Below are 17,962 nucleotides of genomic sequence, written 5' to 3'. Positions count from 1 at the left end.
GGAATTCTGACAACCCACGGGGTCTCCGCATCCTTAACCTTTCCGGAGTGTCATCCCCTGAAAACGGGTTTGTCTGTTTGCCACACGACCCCGCGACCCCTTCTGACCCGCAGGGGCAGCACTGGTCACCTCCCTCCATGGACCCCTTCACAGTTCAGCTTTCCAGACCCCAAGTCACTGACTCAACTGGTTCCCACAGTGTTCCTCCAATGCCTCGGTTCTGTTTCTGAAACACGTGATTTGGGAGACGCTAACTTGCTAGAATCAGATTAAACACCCAACACTGGAACACATTTATCTGAGCCCCGCCACACTTCCCAGGGAGAGGCTGAGTGTCACCAATTTGGGATGACACTTCTTGAAGGCGCCCTAAGAGAGAGGGGAGCGAGTCCCGCCGGGCTGGCCGCTGGCGGCTCTTACCCATTTGTCCAAGGGGACCTGGGCGAGGGAGCCCGTGCCCTGGTACAGGTCCAGGCTGAGCTGCTCCAGGCTCAGCTTCTCCTGCAGGAAGTGGCCCAGGTACCTCTGCAGGAGGTACCGACAGGCCCTCTTCTTGATGGACTCTGAAAACGGCCACGGCATGATGCGGCTGGCAGCTGGACCGGCAGGGGCTGCGGGCGGCGGCGGCTCCGGCCTCGGGGATCGGGCTCCGGATTCAGGCCGCGGCGTCGGCGGCGCCTCGGGTCCCGGCCGGGGTCCCCAGGCCGCGGCGGGGCCTAGGCTCGGGGCGGCCCCTCCATGCCCGCCAGGCACCAGGCGTCCCTCAGGGCGACCCCATCTCCTGTGCCGCGCCGCTCGCTCTAGGCCCGGCGGAGACAAGGGGCGGGGGAGTCCCTGTCGCCCGGGCCCGGGGAGCTACGGGGAGGACCCTAGTCCACACAGAGGGAGGCTGCAGGAGCGCGAGTGGGGAGGTAGCAGGGCCTCGGGCGGGGGCTCGAGCGGACACCTCCACCGCCGCCGCGCGACGAATTTGTTGTCATCCGAGGGCGCGCTCCCGGCTCTGGCGACGCTCCCAGCGCGTTCGCGAGACCCGGACTCCCAGCGCGCGACCCGGCGCTGGCGGAAGTGACGCCACACTGGGAGCCGGAGGCGGGAAGAAGGACCCGGAAGCGAGCAGTTCCGGCTCCGAGGGGGCGGGACGACGAGGGCGGGGAGGAGAAGGGGCGGCGCCGTTGGTCGGCTCCAGACGCCCTGGGAGGGAAGACCGGGACGCCGGGCGCGCGCAGGTGAGCGGCCGCGGAGCTGACGGCGGGCCGAAGGAGGGCGGCCGGGGAGGACGGGCCCAGGGCCCTCCGAGCCGGACGCGGCGTTGCCGGCCGGGCCGTGCAGGGCAGCGGCAGAAGGGGCCGGGGGTGGGGCCGGCCTGGGCCGCCGGGGATAACTCGGACCCCGACCCGGGAACGGGCGCTCGGAGCGCCGCCGGCTGGGCGGGAGGGCTGCCGCCGCTGTCGCGCATCCCCGCCGCCCCCAGCATGGACCTGCGTTGCCCATTGTCAGCAAGTTGCTCGTCGCCCGGCTCGAACGGGTATTGTTTCCAAAGCTTCGTCTTCCTTCCTGTTGGGCGGCTGGCCGCTCGCGGAGCGCTCTCTCCATCCCGAGGGTGCTGCCCCGGTGACGGGAAGCGGGAGAGTTCGAGGCCTGGGTGGGCCGAGCTGCCGGCTCTGGCCGCCGCCCCCGCCGCCCGAGCCCGCGGAAACGTGGGGAAGTGCGGAGCCGGGCTGGGAGTCTGCGCCACCGTATTTCTGCTTTTCAGGAGGCGGCTCCTGCAGAGGCCGCGCCGGCTCTTAACTTGGGCGACCCCGAAAGGCCTGCGAGCCGGGGGTCCTGGATGGCCATCCTGCCTCTGGCCACCGAGCCGAGCCACTTTGAACCAGCCGGGCACTGCTTTCTGAGCCTTTGCCGCGCGGGCGAGCGTGTTAATATCTAAGTTCCGAGGATTGTTACGAAAATCAAATGGTACGAGTCCTGATACATTTAGTTTAAGGATAGTAAATTAAGATGTTCTGTGTAAGGGGGTTTTGTTTATCTGTTGGTAACTCATGAATGCCTTAGAAATAGTAACACAGCCCCAAAATATTGTCAGGTGGCGAAAGCCCTGCCCTGGTTTTCTTTCCACAACCACCTTTTCATTTGAGAACCAGCGTGCGCTCCAGAGCGAGCGCTTGCCTGGGTGGTGGGTGCCCTCATTCTTGGTAGGCTTGTCCCGAGCATTCTCAGTGACTTCTCCTCCCTTGCTCTCCGTATTTGTTGAGGGTCCGTTAAATGAAAGTCTTAGCAACCGGTAAGGTGAAAAGGGTGGAGAAGGATCAGGCAGGACCTCCAGGAGCTTATGTCCTACAGTGAAAGATCTAGTCCTTTATTTAGTAAAGGTTCCTGCTGGAGCCAGGGAGTGTTCTAAGTGCTGCATGTACAGCACTGAACCAGTTAAGGCCCTGCCCCCCCCCCCCACTTGACATTTATTTGAAGGCAGAGGAAACAAATAATAAATCATCTGCCTTGTAGTGATAAGAGCCATAGGAAAAAAAATAAAGCAGTAGGAAAGGAATGGAAAGGGAAGAGATTTGTCACTTTTATATAGAGGGGTACGGAGAGGCCTCTTATTTAATAAGGTGACATTTTAGAGCAAAGACTTGGAGGAAGAAGCTAGGGTAGCAAGGTACCAGTGCCTGGAAGAGTTGTTTTCCAGGCAGGGAGCACAGCGAGTGCGAGGCCCTGTGACTGGATCATGCTTGGGTGATCTTGAGTTCAAGAAGGATGGGGGAGTGAAGGGAAGGATGGGGGTCCAGGTGGAACGAGGGCCAAGTCATTCAGTGTGCTTTGTAGGCTGTTAGAAGGACTTTGACTTTTACTCTGGGCAGAGGAGTTTGAGGAGAGGAGTGACTGCCTGTTTTTACTAACTGCTGTGCTAAGAATAGACTGGGGGGGGGGAGGCAAAGGTGAAAACAGCAGGGGGAGAGGAGGAGGCACAAAGAAAACCAGATAGAAGGTAATGGAAGACAGTTTGACTTTGAGTGATGGGTATGCAACATAATCAAATGTCAAAATAACCTGGAGATGTTTTCTCTGAACATATGAACCCTGATTGATCTATGTCACCCCATTAAAATTAATTTTAAAAAGAAAACAGCAAGACTCGTTAGAAGGACATTGCAGTCATCCCAGCAAAAGATGACAGTGGTTTGGACTAGAGTGGTAGCAGTTAAGATGGTAAGAAGCAATTGGACCCTGGCTAGTCAGTAGCGAGAACGTCATCCTGGAGCACCAAGGTCACCGGTTTAATCCCCGGCCAGGGCACATGTGACAATCAATTAATGACACAACTAAGTGGAATAACAAGTTGATGCTTCTCTCTCTCTTCATTCCACCCTTTCCCCTTCCAAAAAAGTAGAAGCAGTTGGATTCTGGATATAGCTTGAAGATAAGACATGTTTGTGAATAATAATTGTAATACTTGGCATAAAAGGAGTATAAACAAAGTGATATGGAAAGCTGGGATCTCACCTGTGGCAAGGAATTGAATAGGCCTTGGCAGGTTGCAACTGAACTTTTGAGGAATGGGGACAATTAACTTAATTCAGGTTCACATGTTAAAAAGTGATTTTTTTTTTTTTTTGGAATATATTTATGCTATCTGTAGAATGCCTGAAATTTCAAATGTCAGAAAAGGAATATAAAAAATTGGAAGATTTTATAGCAAACATGCTCCTTTCAAAGTTAAACATGTTACCTTGTACATTTTATGCTTTCTAGGAAAAATTCAGCATAAATGTTAAGGTTTAGGCCCTGTCATCTTATCTTTTGCTCAAATAAAGTACGAACTCATCCTAAATCAGTGCTGTTTTTGTTTTATAAAAGTACTGTCACAAAATGTTAACACCTAGCCTTAATTGAGGAAGATGAAGATAATTACCCCCAAAAAACCCAGGGAACTTTGTTTTATGCAGATGATGTTTTGTTGAGCTGTACACCTGAAACCTAAATGGCTTTAGGAACCAATGTCAGTGTGAACTTTCTCCTTTTTCAATTTTTTCCATTGATCTGAGAGATAGGAAGGAAGAGAGAGAGAAGCATCAACTCGCCACTCCACTTAGTTGTTCCATTTAGCTCTGCGTTCATTGAATCCTTCTCATATGTGCCGACTGGGGATCAAGACTGGGGATCAAACCAGCAACCTTGGTGCATGGGGACAATGCTTTATCCACTGAGCCACCCATCCAGGGCTCAATATGAACCTTTTAAGAATTCTGTAAAAGGATGCTGAATGGGTCATTCTCTTTTTGCCCCTTGATGCTAATTATTACACAACAGTTTGATGATCTGTTTCTTGACCCATAAGGATTTCTCCCATCCTAGTATTAGATGCTTCATCTTTCTCCATCATTCTTATTGCAATGAACTTAACTCTTGCTTTAAAATCCTTATGTACTGCCAAGCTATCTCATATAAACATCTTTTTCATGTAATGATTATTATTTCTGACCTTCCTAATTGAGATACTTGATTACTTAAGCCAAATAAAGATGTTTATATTCATGATGTTAAGAGAGTGATAGTGGACAGTCACATTTTGAAGTCTTCAAACTAAGTTTGTAAAAAAACAACTAAAATAGGCTCATTTTTGATACATAAAACCAAGTATGAAGGAGTATAATGATTATTTTTAGAGTAAAGTAGAAGTTTTTAGAAAACATTTTCACTATCTTATATAGTAAGTCAATATTAGATTCAGTTATCTGACAAATTGCTCCAGGAAAAATAGATAAGTATAATTAACTTATATTGTTCACAGTGACTAATTTTGGAAAGTGCTATGAGAGGCTGGATAAAGGATCTTTAACAAATATCTTGAACTAGAACTGGGAAATATATTATTTGTACATTTGCTATGTAATTTTTCTTTTCTTTTTTTTTAATTAAGTGAGAGACAGGGAGGCAGTGACTCCCGCGTGCACCCAGACCAGGATCCACCCAGCAAGCCCCTACCAGGTGATAACTCTGCCCAGCTGCTATTTTAGCATCTGAGGCTGAGGCTCTGGAGCCCATCCTCAGCAGGAGGGGCCAACTTTTGCCCGAACTATTCAAGCCATGGCTACTGGAGGGGAAGAGAGAAGGGGATGAGAGGGGAAGAAGCAGATGATCACTTCTCCTCTGTGGCCTGACCAGGAGTCAAACCCAGGATTTCCACATGCCAGGCCAACACTTTACCACTGAGCCAATAGACCAGACCACCCACTATGTAATTTTTAGGTAGCTTTACATAGTTTATTATGAATGGTCTTTAGCACATAGTTTTGACTTTTGTAATGTGTAAATGCCATGCAACTATAGGAACTCTAGCTCCTTAAGATTTTTGCCGACAATTTAGAATTGACTGTACAGTAGAATCACCCAGAAACTCTGAAAAAATGCCCAGGAAAATCTCCCGGAGATTTTGATTTTGTTTCTCTGAGGTGGGTGTCAGTGGCTGAGAACATCATTCTTTGCAAATAGACAAATATTAAAATGTATTGGAAAGAATATGGTAGAAAAGAGGACATTCCTTCCTATTCTTGGTGGAGTTTAAAACAGCACAGCCTTTTTTTTTTTTTTTTGGAAAGATGCATTGTCATCTGTTGAAAGTTAAAATGAGCAAGTACTTTGACTCAGCAATTCTAGTTCTAAATATCCTAGAAAAAGAATTACACGTTTAAAAAGAAGTTACATACTAAGATTTTTACTGTGGCATTGTTTGAAATATTCTCAAGTCCTATCAATATAAGAATTAACCTTGAGGTGGAGAAGGAAACAGAGGCTCTTTTTTCTTTCTTTCTATGAATGACACAGCATCTGCCTTCCTGGAACTCACAGCTGCAGGAAGGGGACAAACATAAACAGGGGCCGTGTGGGAAGAGTTAGGCTGGAGAAGTTCACTCGGGAGCAGGGGAGTGGGTGAGAGAATGAGGACGAGGAGGAGTGAGGCTGTCCTTTTGCTGCAGTTTTTTTGTTGTTTGTTTGTTTTTTCAGCATTACATTCCTAGGGAAGGTTGGCTTCCAACAGGGATTCCTACATTAGCTGGTGTCTATGGAGAGTTTTTTCTTTTTTTTCAATATGTTCCTACCTTTTAAATGACTATTTTTGTTGCTTCAACCTGAGATGCTGGCTGATTTCAAAACATTTATTTTTAAAAGCTTCATAAATGGAAACTATCAGTTCAGTTTTGCTAATGATTTCCTTGTTTAAAAAGTAGCAGGAAGAAGAAAGTATAGTTCAAGATTGAGGCTCTTGCCTGACCAGGCGGTGGCGCAGTGGATAGAACGTCGGACTGGGATGTGGAGGACCCAGGTTCGAGACCCCGAGCTCACCAGCTTGAGTGTGGGCTCATCGATTTGAGCAAGGCTCACCAGCTTGAGCCCAAGGTCGCTGGCTTGAGCAAGGGATCACTCAGTCTGCTGAAGCCCCTCTGGGCAAGGCACATATGAGAAAGCAATCAATGAACAACTAACGAGCCACAACAAAGAAGTGATGTTTCTCATCTCTCTCCCTTCCTATCTGTCTTTCCCTATCTGTCCTTCTCTCTTTGACTCTGTCTCTGTCACACATACACACACATACACACACAAAAAAAGATTGAGGCTCTTTTTTCTGAAAAACCTATGTGTCTATTATTTTGCTGTGAAAAACTATTAGAAATGGTTTTAAACAATATTTTCCAGAAAAGTTAACTAGAGACTATTTTCTGCTAAGTAAAAATTGTACAGGTATTTTTTTTAAGCACAGGTACTTTTAATCACAGTAATATTTGGAATGTCTCGCTGTAAAGAAGTTCTGTGTCTTCTTGTTCGCAGGATGGAAACAGACTGTAATCCCGTGGAGCTAAGCAGTATGTCAGGATTTGAAGAAAATGCAGAGATGAATGGTTTTGAAGGAACTGATATGAAAGACATGAGGCTAGAAGCTGAGGCAGTTGTCAATGACGTTCTCTTTGCTGTCAACAACATGTTTGTCTCCAAAACCCTGCGCTGTGCGGATGACGTGGCCTATATCAACGTGGAAACTAGAGAAAGGAACCGGTACTGCCTGGAGCTCACGGAAGCAGGGCTGAAGGTAAGTGCCTGTACTTGCTTGAAAAAAAAGTTATTTTTATCTTTACCGGTTTATCAAAGAGGGGTCAGGGAGTGGGAAAGAGTGTTAAATGAGAACTCAACACGCAGTAGATTCCAAGGTTGTTTTAAGGAAAACTTTTACCTAGAAATTTTTAATAATCCTAAAGTCTTTTGTCAACATGAGGAAATACAATTTTTTTTTAATTTATTGGCAGTGTTACTTTGTTTTAACTGTAGCTAAATATGTCCACCAAATTATGCAGTTTCTATATTGGCTGAATTTTTACAGTCATTGTGTTGAGAGGATTTTTTTTCCACCTCTTATAAATGTCTGTTCTATTAAAACAACACACTTGACTCTACTGTTTCCTAGCAGTTAGATCAAAATTAAGTCACAGCAGACAGTTGCATCTCCAAATATTCTAGAGTGTCCTATTGGCTCTTTATTGCAGGTATCTCTTTAAAACATGTGAGCTTTTCTAGGCAGAGTGACCGGCTTATATCCTTTAAACCACAATCCTGAGTTTATAATAGTAGAGAGTTCTACCCGAAACCAACTTTATTTAAAACAAACAAAAACTTACTATTACAAAATTTTGACCTGCTGAATAAAGGAATAGTCATTAGAAACTTCAAAATTTAGTTCTAACTTTACTAATTAATTGAAATTCAATTTTGGTCAAAGATCTCTGACTTTTCTGTTTCTATATTTGTTAAGAATGCTCCCCAGCCTGACTAGGCAGTGGAGCAGTGAATAGAGTGTTGGCCTGGAATGCTGAGGACCCAGGTTCTAAACCCTGAGGTCACCAGCTTGAGCATTAGCTCACCAACTTGAGTGTGGAATCATAGACATGACCCCAAGGTTGCTGACTGGAGTCCAAGGTCGCTGGCTTGAGTCCAAGGTCACTAGCTTGAGCCTGGGATTGCTGGTTTGAGCAAGGGGTCACTCACTCCACTGGAGCCCCTGGTAAAGGCACATATGAGAAAGCAGTTAATGAACAGCTAGGGAGCCGCAACAAAGAATTGATGCTTCTCATCTCTCTCCCTTCCAGCCTGTCTGTCCCTGTCTCTCTTGCTCGCTAAAATTTAAAAAAAAAAAAAAAAAAAAAAAGAATGATCTCCAAAAGTTGCACAGAATCGTAAGGTAAAGGACAAAGCCTAATAAGTAAGAATGCTATATAATAATCTGTTCAGTGTCTAAATGAACATCTCTATTTCACTGGATAACATTTGCTGAAGCTGTATGTGACTCCGCCCAGTATGTCTGCTGTGACTTAATTTTGAATCCTGTTAGAGGATTGCTCTCATGGAAGCCCAGGGCAGAGCCGGCAGCCTAGCTGCTCTCCACCCCTCCCCCGCTGCTCTCCGCCCCTCCCCCGCCGCTCTCTGCCCCTCCCCCAGCTGCCGCGTACACAGCTGCTTAGCTTAGAGAGTAGGGCCTGAATTAACTAATTGTTGTACACCCCTTTCTAAATCCCTGTGTTTGTACTAAAAGTTTGTAGCCTCTAGGAATGGATCTTAAATAGAAACAGGCAAATCAAAAGTAGAGATAAGTGCCCCTGGATAAATTCATTCTGTTTTACATCAATAAATTCTGAGGTGGCAGTGCTGAGGAAGGGTTCTGATCAGCCAGGAGTCTTCCCCCTCAGTCTCCCTGTCTGATTCTCTATAACCTGGGATTAAAGTAAAAAGTGAAAACAGACTGGAGGATGATTAGATGAATAAAGTATACAGAAAGATCTAGATCAGCTTTAAAGTCTGGCATGTAGGCACTTAAATGTTTTTTCAACCTGATTCAGTTAATATTCATTGGACAACTGTCCTGTGTCAGGAATTGGAAATGAAACCATGAATAAAACAGGAGCCCTGTCCACTAAGAGCGGTCTCACAGGGATCAGAGAGGGGCAGACTGAACTGTAATACAGTGCCCCCCGTTACCCCGAGTTCACTTTCTGCGGGCTCAGGTACCTGTGCTCAGCTGCTGTCTGAAAAGATTCCATGGAATAATCCAGAAGTAAACAATTTAGGCATTTTAAATTGCATGCCTTTCTGAGTAGTATCATGAAACCTCGTGCCTTCTTGCTCCGTGCTGCCCGGGACGTGAATCAGCCCTTTGTCCAGCATACCCACTGTGTACACTGCCCGCTCGTTAATCACTTAGTAGCCATCCCAGTCATCAGATTGATTGTCAGAGAGAGAGGGGCCACATCTGTGTGCAGGAGAAAACATAGTACATGCAGGGTTTGGTACTAGCCATGGTCTCAGGCCTCTGCTGGGGGTCTTGGTCGCAGCCCTGCCGCTAAGGGGACTGCTGGGCACTGTAGAAAGTGCGCAGTACAGCTTGGTTCTGACGACATGTGAGTCATTTTCCTCAGGTGTCTGCCTCACTTTCCATTCGAACACCACCACCGCTTTTATTTCTAACATAAGCTTGGGTCTTCTATGGCTTGAATAGATGTCATTAAAATTTAGCGTTTATAGAGGGAATTCACAAGCTTTAGGCAAGTCAACAAAAACTAAAGTAATTTTGCCCTATACTGTACTGGAGAGCCATGATGTGTCTTATAATCTTGGCAGAGAGAAAAACTTTAGCTATATATGTAAAGAAAAATAAATAAATTCCCTTTTTTGTGTGTATTTTTCCAAAGTGAGAAGTGGGGTAGGGGAGGCAGACAGACTTCTGCATGCACCCACCAGGGGGCGATGTTGGGCCCCTCTGGGGTGGTGTTCTGCAACCAGAGCCATTCTAGTGCCTGAGGCGGAGGCCATGGAGTCACCCTCAGCGCCCAGGCCAACTTTGCTCCAATGGAGCCTTGGCTGCAGGAGGGGAAGAGAGAGACAGAGAGGAAGGAGAGGGAAAAGGATGGAGAAGCAGATGGGCACTTCTCCTGTGTGCCCTGGCCAGGAATCGAACCTGATACTTACGCACGCCAGGCCGACGCTCTACCACTGAACCAACTGGCCAGGACTAACATTTCCTTTTATCTCACTGAGTTGTGCGTTGGTTTCCCTGCTAGATAAGTAATTGTATTAGTAATGTGAAGTGGCCTTTCAGGTAACTAATTATAAAGCAGAATTAAAGCTATAAATACTTTCTAGAATTCTTTATAAAAAGAGTCCCAATCAAATAAATAGTGATAAAAATGTGGGCTGATAATATCTATTATGGTGCCTTTATATAACAGACCCTCAATATTAAATTGAAGTATGGAATTAAATTGAAGCACATTTTAGATGATGAAAATGAAACACTGTTCTTGTGTAGCTTTTTAAATCTTTTCTCTATTTTACTTTTTTTTTTTAGGACCAGGAGTAGGTAAATCAAACCATTAAAATTCTGAGAAAAAAAGTATAAAAAGAGCGTTGTGTAGACCTTCTTCCCATAAGTTATAAATTGCTTAAATATTAAAGACTGTATTAAAAATATTCATATTTTAACTATTGGTTGGAAATGCGTCATTAGAGAGTGACCCACGTAAACAGTTGGTTTCTGCCGTCTGTACCAAGAAGAAATCTAATTACTGAATCCACTGCTCTCTCGTAGGTGGTGGGCTATGCTTTTGACCAGGTTGATGATCATTTACACACTCCCTACCACGAAACAGTCTACTCCCTGTTGGATACGCTCAGCCCTGCCTACCGGGATGCCTTCGGAAATGCACTCCTTCAAAGACTGGAAGCTTTGAAAAGGGATGGACAGTCATGACTATGCTTTTCCTTTTAGAGGGGGCAGTTGCTGGTACAAAATGTGGACAGAAAGCTTGAAATTCTTGCATATGGTCATAGTAGAAAATGCATCTTTGGTTTTGTGTCTTGTTTCTTGCTTCTAATTAGGCTTTTGGCTCAGAACATTATTGACTCATGAACTGTCTTTCTTAGTTCCTGATTAAGAATCCTGAGGCCATTGTTGGGACACCATCATAAGACATTCTAATTTCTTCATGTAGTATCTTTGCATTCCAAAGCCGAGTCAGCATTTCGTTCTGTTACTACAGGGCTCTGACGCTGCCAGCACTCTCTATTATGTAGGATATTCTGGATTTGCACAGTTACATAGGAATTTAAATGATCTAAATGCAGACTATGATTCAGCTTGCTAAATCAGGGGTTTACTACTAGCGTGGACTAACTTTGTAGTAATCACTTTGGTACTAGCCTTACTGGAAACATTATCAACTAGTTTCCCCTGCACAAATTTTGAAATTCACGGCTTCACTAAATCTATTTATATTACTAATATGGACTGATAAAGATTAATTAATTATATATTAGTATTAAACAAACAACAGGGACTGAAATAGTTGTCTTCCCTGTTCGCAACAGCCAGCCAACTAAGAGGACAAGCCGTTAGCAAATGAATGTAATCACTTTCTCCGAGGTATTTAAGCACATAAGCAAATACAGGAACAGGCTCCATTCTCTTTCTTAACAAAAAACATCTTCAGTGTGTGGTATTTAAAAGAAAGTTCTGATTTCCTCAAAAAAACAAAACAATATTTTGGCCTGTGTTGATTCTTATGGATGTTTGTTTACATGATGTACAGTATATATTCAGAAAGTATTTTTGCTTCAACGTTTACTTTATATAATGTAGTGCTTTGGTATTTCCAGCGCCTCTCTTTCCCAACAGATGTACAGTGTTGGTCTCAATGCTAAACCCACAATGTCACGTGAGTGCATTGTATGGGTGTGAAACCAAAGGATGAAGGAAGCATTCCGAGACTTCATTTTGAAGGGGGGAGAATCTGTATTTTATATTTTATTACAGGTACTAATATTTATAAATGTAAACTACACCATGCTGCTACATGTTTTCAACAACATGTTGAATAGTAAGGATTGGGGCAGTTGGTTTTTTTAATAATAGTCTGAAGTAGCAGCTGTAGAAATGTTGAACTAAAATTCTGCATCTGGATATACCTTCAGAAATTTGTCATTTGCAGGCCTTTTTTTTATCATTATTAAATAACAGGTACTTTTAGGCTCTGAAGATTATGTAGACCCGAACAAATAAGATGCTGGTTCATGTCAGTTTATCGCCAAGCCGCACTGGAATGCTTTCAGCATGGTGACACTGCGTACTCATTCTCAGCTTCACCTTCCGATGCTTACCTGTTCGGGCAGTGAGTCTTACTTCAGGTTGACCTTTCTCGTGCTAATCTCAGGCTAACTGTAAAGGGTATTTGTAAAGTTTGAATCAAGTTCTAATTACTCATTTTGAGTTAAGTATGAAGAAAAAAGTGATTGTATGTTTAATAATTGAGATTGTTCGTTTTGTGATAAATAATTGATTGCAAGAGCTTCTGTTTCCATTTTTGAATTCAGTCTTGTTACATTTAATGTGAGGTGATTTGCTCTTTTTATTACTAAAAAAGAGGAACAGAGAGAGAAAACTTAGTAAAACTCAGATACTATATTAAAACCTCCGTTAGATATTAAAACCTCAGTTTTACCTAGATTGTTTAAAGAATTTAACCAGATAAATTAAACCTTGATTACACTTCCAGAGGAAGCGGGGGCTCTAAATAACTTATAAATCAATAAGAGAAAAATGAGACTGGGCAAAAAATATGATTAAGCAATTAAAAAGAATTACAGATGTCTACTAACCTCTTGAAAGACATTCAGCCTAACCAGTAGTTTAGGAATGGTAAATAGGTTCGGCCATATTGGGCATTTCACCTAATTAGTAATTTCTCTTATTTAAATACAATGGTGCCAGTAAGGATTTAGTAAGAGGGTACTCTTACATTGATTGGAGGATATATTGATGAAACCTTTCTGGAAAACATTGGTAATAGAGCTTTTACAAAGCTTATAATTTCTGTACTGGTAATATCCTAGCAATCCATCCTGACCAGGTGGTGGCACAGTGGATAGAGCATCAGCCTGGGACGCAGAGGACCCAGGTTCAAAACCCTGCAGTCACTGGTTTATGCATGGATGGGATCAGAGACATGACCCCAAGGTCGCTGGCTTGAGCAAGGGGTCACTGGCTCAGCTGGAGTGCTGCACCCCACCCCCATCAAGGCATATATGAGAAAGCAATCAATGAACAACTAAGGTGTCACAAGGAAGAATTGATGCTTCTCATCTCTCTCTCTTCCTGTCTGTCCCAATCTGTCTCTCTATCTCTCACTAAAAAAAAAAAATCCTAGCAATCTAGCCTAGGGGATGATTCAGCAGAATATATACTACAAGGTCATTTTCTCTAATGAAAAATTGGAATGGATCTAAAAGTGATTAAGTTAGATCACTTTCTCTTGATGGAAAAATATGTAGCCATTAAAAATCATGAAAAGGCAATGGGAAAAATTAAACTACATGAAAAAATCTAGAACTAATCTATTTTGGGAAAGACTTCTATGTAATAGGAAAATGCAATAAAATATGTGTTCATAGTCATAGTCCTCACTAGGTGCTCAGTTGTGTCCGGTCCAGGATCCCTGAAGAGGCAGTGTGATTATGAAGACAGTGCACACCTCATTTCCCATGGTGACCCTCTCCCCACCTTACACTTCCAGCACCCCAAATCAGTGTCTGTGGGAGCATTCTCAGAGCTCCTTCCACCGCACACTGCACAGTTCTCTCTCCAGGGTTCAAAAACAAAATGTCTTGTCAAGGGAGAACACGTCAGGAAAACACATTCTGTGTGACACGCTGACTTCAAAAGTCTGCCTTTCAACCCCTTTATTTTGTGATGACATAGCTGATACATGGACAGATTGAGGGACTTGCTCACCTGTATGCAGTAGAGTCAGAACCCAGGTCTTCTGACTCCACCACCTTGCCCATAAAAGTGTGTTAACAAGAGCATCTCCTGAACTCGAGTTATCTGAAAGCTGATTTTGAAAGAGGAAAGGAATAACGGTAAAAGATGTGTTAGTTGGTATAGGTTCAAAAATCTCCATTCCTAACCTACCAGTACATGAAATCCTCGGGAAGCCATCCCCTTAGTGCTATGAAGCTAGCACATTTACCTGTTATCAGTGGCGTGAACAATGAGAATGAAAGGAAGGGGAAGTGTTTTATAGTAGCATGACCAGTTGACGCTTTCAAAGTACTTACCTCCTTAACTTCATATCAATAGGGGCAAGCTAAAAATCTGAAAATAAGGCATCTAGTGAATTCTAGAATATTCAATCTAATAAGTAAGTCATTTGAAAGAATGCTGAGAAATATTCCATCAAGTTCTGCACTGGTCTTGCATGATTTTTTTTTCTTTCTGTTTTTTTATTTTTTGTATTTTTTTTGTTTGCATGATATGTTTATATTTAAATTGGTTGGCAGCAGTTTATTGTTAACTTTTTTAAAAGAATGTTGCTATGAGCAAGCTGTCCCCAAATTGAGTTTGCCAAATTTCAAAGGGTTAATTATTTTACAAAACAAGTTTTAATGAAACTTGTGTGCCTGTGGTGGTACAGTGCATAAAGCGTCGACCTGGAACACAGGTCACCCGTTTGAAACTCCGGGCTTCCCTGACCAAGGCACATATGGGAGTTGATGCTTCTTCCTTCTCCCCCCAACTCCTCTCTCTCTCTCTCTCTCTCTCTAAAAATGAATAAAATCTAAAAAATATCTTTAAAAATACCTATGTATTAAAAAGAAAAAGGTGGGAATCAAAAAAAAAAAAAAGGCATGGAAGGGCTCCCATTTGTAGCAGCGTGCCTTAGGTTTACAGAATAAAACTCAATTTCACCTTTGGAAAAACGCTTTCATGCGTGTCTTACTTAATCCAAACAGCCCCGAGGATGGTGATTCCACTCCTGCTTTACAGCCGATTTTACAGCTTGAGAAAGATTAAAAGGTGGGTCCCAGTCTCCATCAAATGGCTTCAGAGCTGTAACTCAAAGGCAAACCTAAGTGCTCGACAGCCCAGAGCCTCCAAGTCTTCTGGAGCTCCTGGCCACCTCCATTTTTAAAGCAATCAGTATTTTAAAATATAAAAATTGCTGCATCTGTTAAACATTTGACATTCAGCAAGTTAATGTTTAAAGCACAAAGATATTTCAATGGAATCAGGCTTTTCCAAGATAACAAATGTCAAGAAGTAGTGATAGTCCACCACGACCTTTGTGATGTGATGACCGCTGAAATAAATAGAATGTCATCATTTGTCAGTTTATCTCGGCAACTGCACATACGCTCTTACTGGGAAAGGTCAAAATCTAAATGTGTGTGATTGAATCCCCGCTGCCTCCAACCCATTCCACCAGACCCCACCCACTTCCAGAGATCTTTTGGAACTGTTAGGAAGTAACCCCTAAATCAGCTGAGCACCATGGACCAAAGGGCAACTGGCTGCTCAGTAGGAACCAACCCCCTACACGCGCGCGCCTACACACACACACACAGTCGTTCGGGTATCCAGGACCCGGAATTCCAAAGCAACAGGTCTTCTTTGCAGTAGAGGATTATGTCACCCCACATCAACGCCAACATTTCAAAAGAGGCCAAGGCTGCAGGCTTTACCTCCTCCTCAGATCAATCACGAATTTTAGTCTTCCCTGTCAAGTGAACACTGGAACGTGAGTCCAGAGTTTCCAAATGAAAGAGAAAGAAAAGAACTTAAGACGCGCCCTGCTCCAGGGCACACGGCGTGTAGCTGAGCAGAGTGGGGCCCGGGCTGCAGGGACAGGGCGCGACGGTAGACAGAACTGGCGCTGGGACGCCTACCTGGCTCCCAAACCCCGGCAGAGATACACCAGCGCGGGAAATCAGTAGCCCCGCCCCCATCCCGGAACGCCCCGCCCAGCGCCTTAGGCCCCGCCCCCGGGGCCGTGGCGACCCAGCATTCCCAAGGCCGCGACCCCGCAGCCTTGGCAACCAAAAGGACGCTTTCTCCTTAGCAACTAGCGTGGCTCCCGCCATGGCAGAAGAGGAGGTTGTTGCCCGGACTGACAAAGTTATCCGGATCCAGAGGGTGTTTATAAACCTGCTGGACTCCTACAGCAGCGGAAACATCGGGAAGGTGAGCAGTGGCATGTCACAGAGGTCTTGTGCCACGGGGCGCCGTCGGGGCCTCTCCTGAGGAAGGGTCCCTCGTCTGGGCACAGCCAACACCCCCAGGACCCCAGTTTGAGTCCACGGTAGACAACGGCCCCACCTGGAAGTCACCCCCAAGGCTGAGATCACCAGCCCAGCCCCAGGTCCTATAAGGACACCAGTCATTGGATTAGAACCCACCTAATCTGGTATAACTTCACTTACCCTGATTATATCTGCAAAGACCCTGTTTCCAAATATGGTCAGATTATGTTCCAGGTAGACAGGAATTTTTTTTTTTTTTTTGGGGGGGGGGCACTGTTCAACTCAGTGTATCATCTAAAGTTAATCAGTAAATTAAAAAGATATATATGTGCCTGACCAGGCGGTGGCGCAGTGGATAGAGCGTCGGACTGGGATGCAGAGGACCCGGGTTCAAGACCCCGAGGTCGCCAGCTTGAGTGTGGACTCATCTGGTTTGAGCAAAAGCCCACCAGCTTGAACCCAAGGTCGCTGGCTCCAGCAAAGGGTTACTCAGTCTGCTGAAGGCCCGTGGTCAAGGCACATATGAGAAAGCAATCAATGAACAACTAAGGTGTTGCAACGCGCAATGAAAAACTAATGATTGATGCTTCTCATCTCTCTCCGTTCTTGTCTGTCTGTCCCTGTCTATCCCTCTCTCTGACTCACTCTCTGTCTCTGTAAAAAATTAATTAATTAATTAATTAAAAAAAAACCACCCAGCAACCTATTAATGGATGCAATAAAAAGATATATATGTGATATATATCTGTATATATATAATTTATGTGCAAAAACAATATATTTTTATACAGCATGTCATTATCTATGATAAACAATATATGTGATATTATATGTATTATATATAGTAAATGTCTACTGGAAGAGACTAAACACACATGACCAGAAAGAATGGAAAAAGAAAGGACAAGGACAAACAAAACTAAAACAGCACCATAACAAAAACATTTTTTAAAGAAAGGAAGCGTTAAACAGGTATGGTGTGCATTTCTTTGTGTCTTTGAAAAAGATAGATATAGAAAAGATAGATAGATAGATAGATAGATAATCTATACGTAGAAAATATCTCCAGTGATACACAAGAAACTTAACTAGTACGGCCTCTGGAGGATGGGGTTCATTCGTGAGCACCAACAAAATGGCAGGCCCAGAGAACTGCACTCTGAAGAAGACCAAAAAAAGTTGCTGCCCTCAAGAACCTTGCCTCTCCTGGAAGAAGACAACTGCTAATTTTGAGAATAAACAAGGCATTTCAATGTGTGATAAGCACTCTGAAGGAAAGAGGACATAACATGTTGACTGGTGGGTGAAAGCAGCTACTTTGCATTGAGTTGCATGGAAGGGCTCTTGAACTCAGGATGAGGGTCAAGCCCCAGGAACTAGTTCTCAGGGCTCATGAGAAGGGCAAAGACTCTGAGGTGGAGGTCAGGTTGGCATTTTCAGAGGACAGAGTGGCCCCGAATGGGAGCAGTGCCTGGGAGCTCCAGGTCTGACTTCCTGGGTGCAGCAGACATGGTGCCCAGAGCCCACGAGACTTTGGGGCCCACACAAATGTTTTCATTTCTTTGAAAAGCAGAAGGAAGCAACTGAAATTTGAGAGCCAAAGATTATGTTTGTCTTTACAGCAATACACATTTAAGTATAATTTGTGATATGTTTTTTTACAGAGGAAAGGGCCATGAAAGTCAGAATGTGGCCCTGCTCCACAGCTAAACAGCAGAGCCTCACACATGGTCAGCAAGCCAGTGGCATTTGCTGCATGAACCAATGAAGGAGAGTCTATCGCAGAGTATTTAAAAGGCGAGGCAACATGATTGAAACCAGAAGGGAGAGGAGGAAGAGAATGGAACTT

The 17,962-nt window shown here is 44.4% G+C and overlaps 3 protein-coding genes across 7 annotated transcripts in view; 2 read left to right on the top strand and 1 right to left on the bottom strand.

Annotated features, from left to right (window-relative positions):
* The window catches only part of ATG2B (autophagy related 2B), a 68,400-nt gene extending 67,352 nt beyond the window's left edge, over nt 1-1,048 (bottom strand). The window contains exon 1 of the mRNA XM_066277789.1: nt 421-1,048. Within this exon, the coding sequence (XP_066133886.1) occupies nt 421-582 (162 nt within the window). The 5' untranslated portion in view covers nt 583-1,048. The remainder of the gene's footprint in view (nt 1-420) is intronic.
* Nucleotides 1,049-1,145: 97 nt separating this feature from the next.
* GSKIP (GSK3B interacting protein) lies at nt 1,146-12,382 on the top strand. 5 transcript variants are annotated; one of them, XM_066276147.1, is made up of 4 exons: nt 1,158-1,226; nt 1,754-1,956; nt 6,826-7,084; nt 10,628-12,382. In XM_066276147.1, exons 3-4 carry the CDS (start codon nt 6,827-6,829, stop codon nt 10,787-10,789), a joined length of 420 nt encoding a protein of 139 aa, XP_066132244.1. In that variant the 5' UTR covers nt 1,158-1,226; nt 1,754-1,956; nt 6,826; the 3' UTR covers nt 10,790-12,382. The 5 variants fall into 5 exon arrangements, with proteins under 5 accessions (XP_066132247.1, XP_066132244.1, XP_066132245.1 ...); XM_066276148.1 differs by lacking the exon at nt 1,158-1,226 and adding an exon at nt 1,234-1,525; XM_066276150.1 differs by lacking the exon at nt 1,754-1,956 and having other exon boundaries at nt 1,146-1,226.
* A 3,545-nt stretch (nt 12,383-15,927) lies between these two features.
* The window catches only part of AK7 (adenylate kinase 7), a 54,456-nt gene continuing 52,421 nt past the window's right edge, over nt 15,928-17,962 (top strand). The window contains exon 1 of the mRNA XM_066276615.1: nt 15,928-16,054. Coding sequence (XP_066132712.1) covers nt 15,953-16,054 — 102 coding nt within the window. The 5' untranslated portion in view covers nt 15,928-15,952. The remainder of the gene's footprint in view (nt 16,055-17,962) is intronic.

Source organism: Saccopteryx bilineata, chromosome 4, assembly GCF_036850765.1.
Source record: "Saccopteryx bilineata isolate mSacBil1 chromosome 4, mSacBil1_pri_phased_curated, whole genome shotgun sequence".
Taxonomy (NCBI): Eukaryota; Metazoa; Chordata; class Mammalia; order Chiroptera; family Emballonuridae; genus Saccopteryx; species Saccopteryx bilineata.
This window is presented reverse-complemented; position numbering and strand designations above follow the sequence as displayed.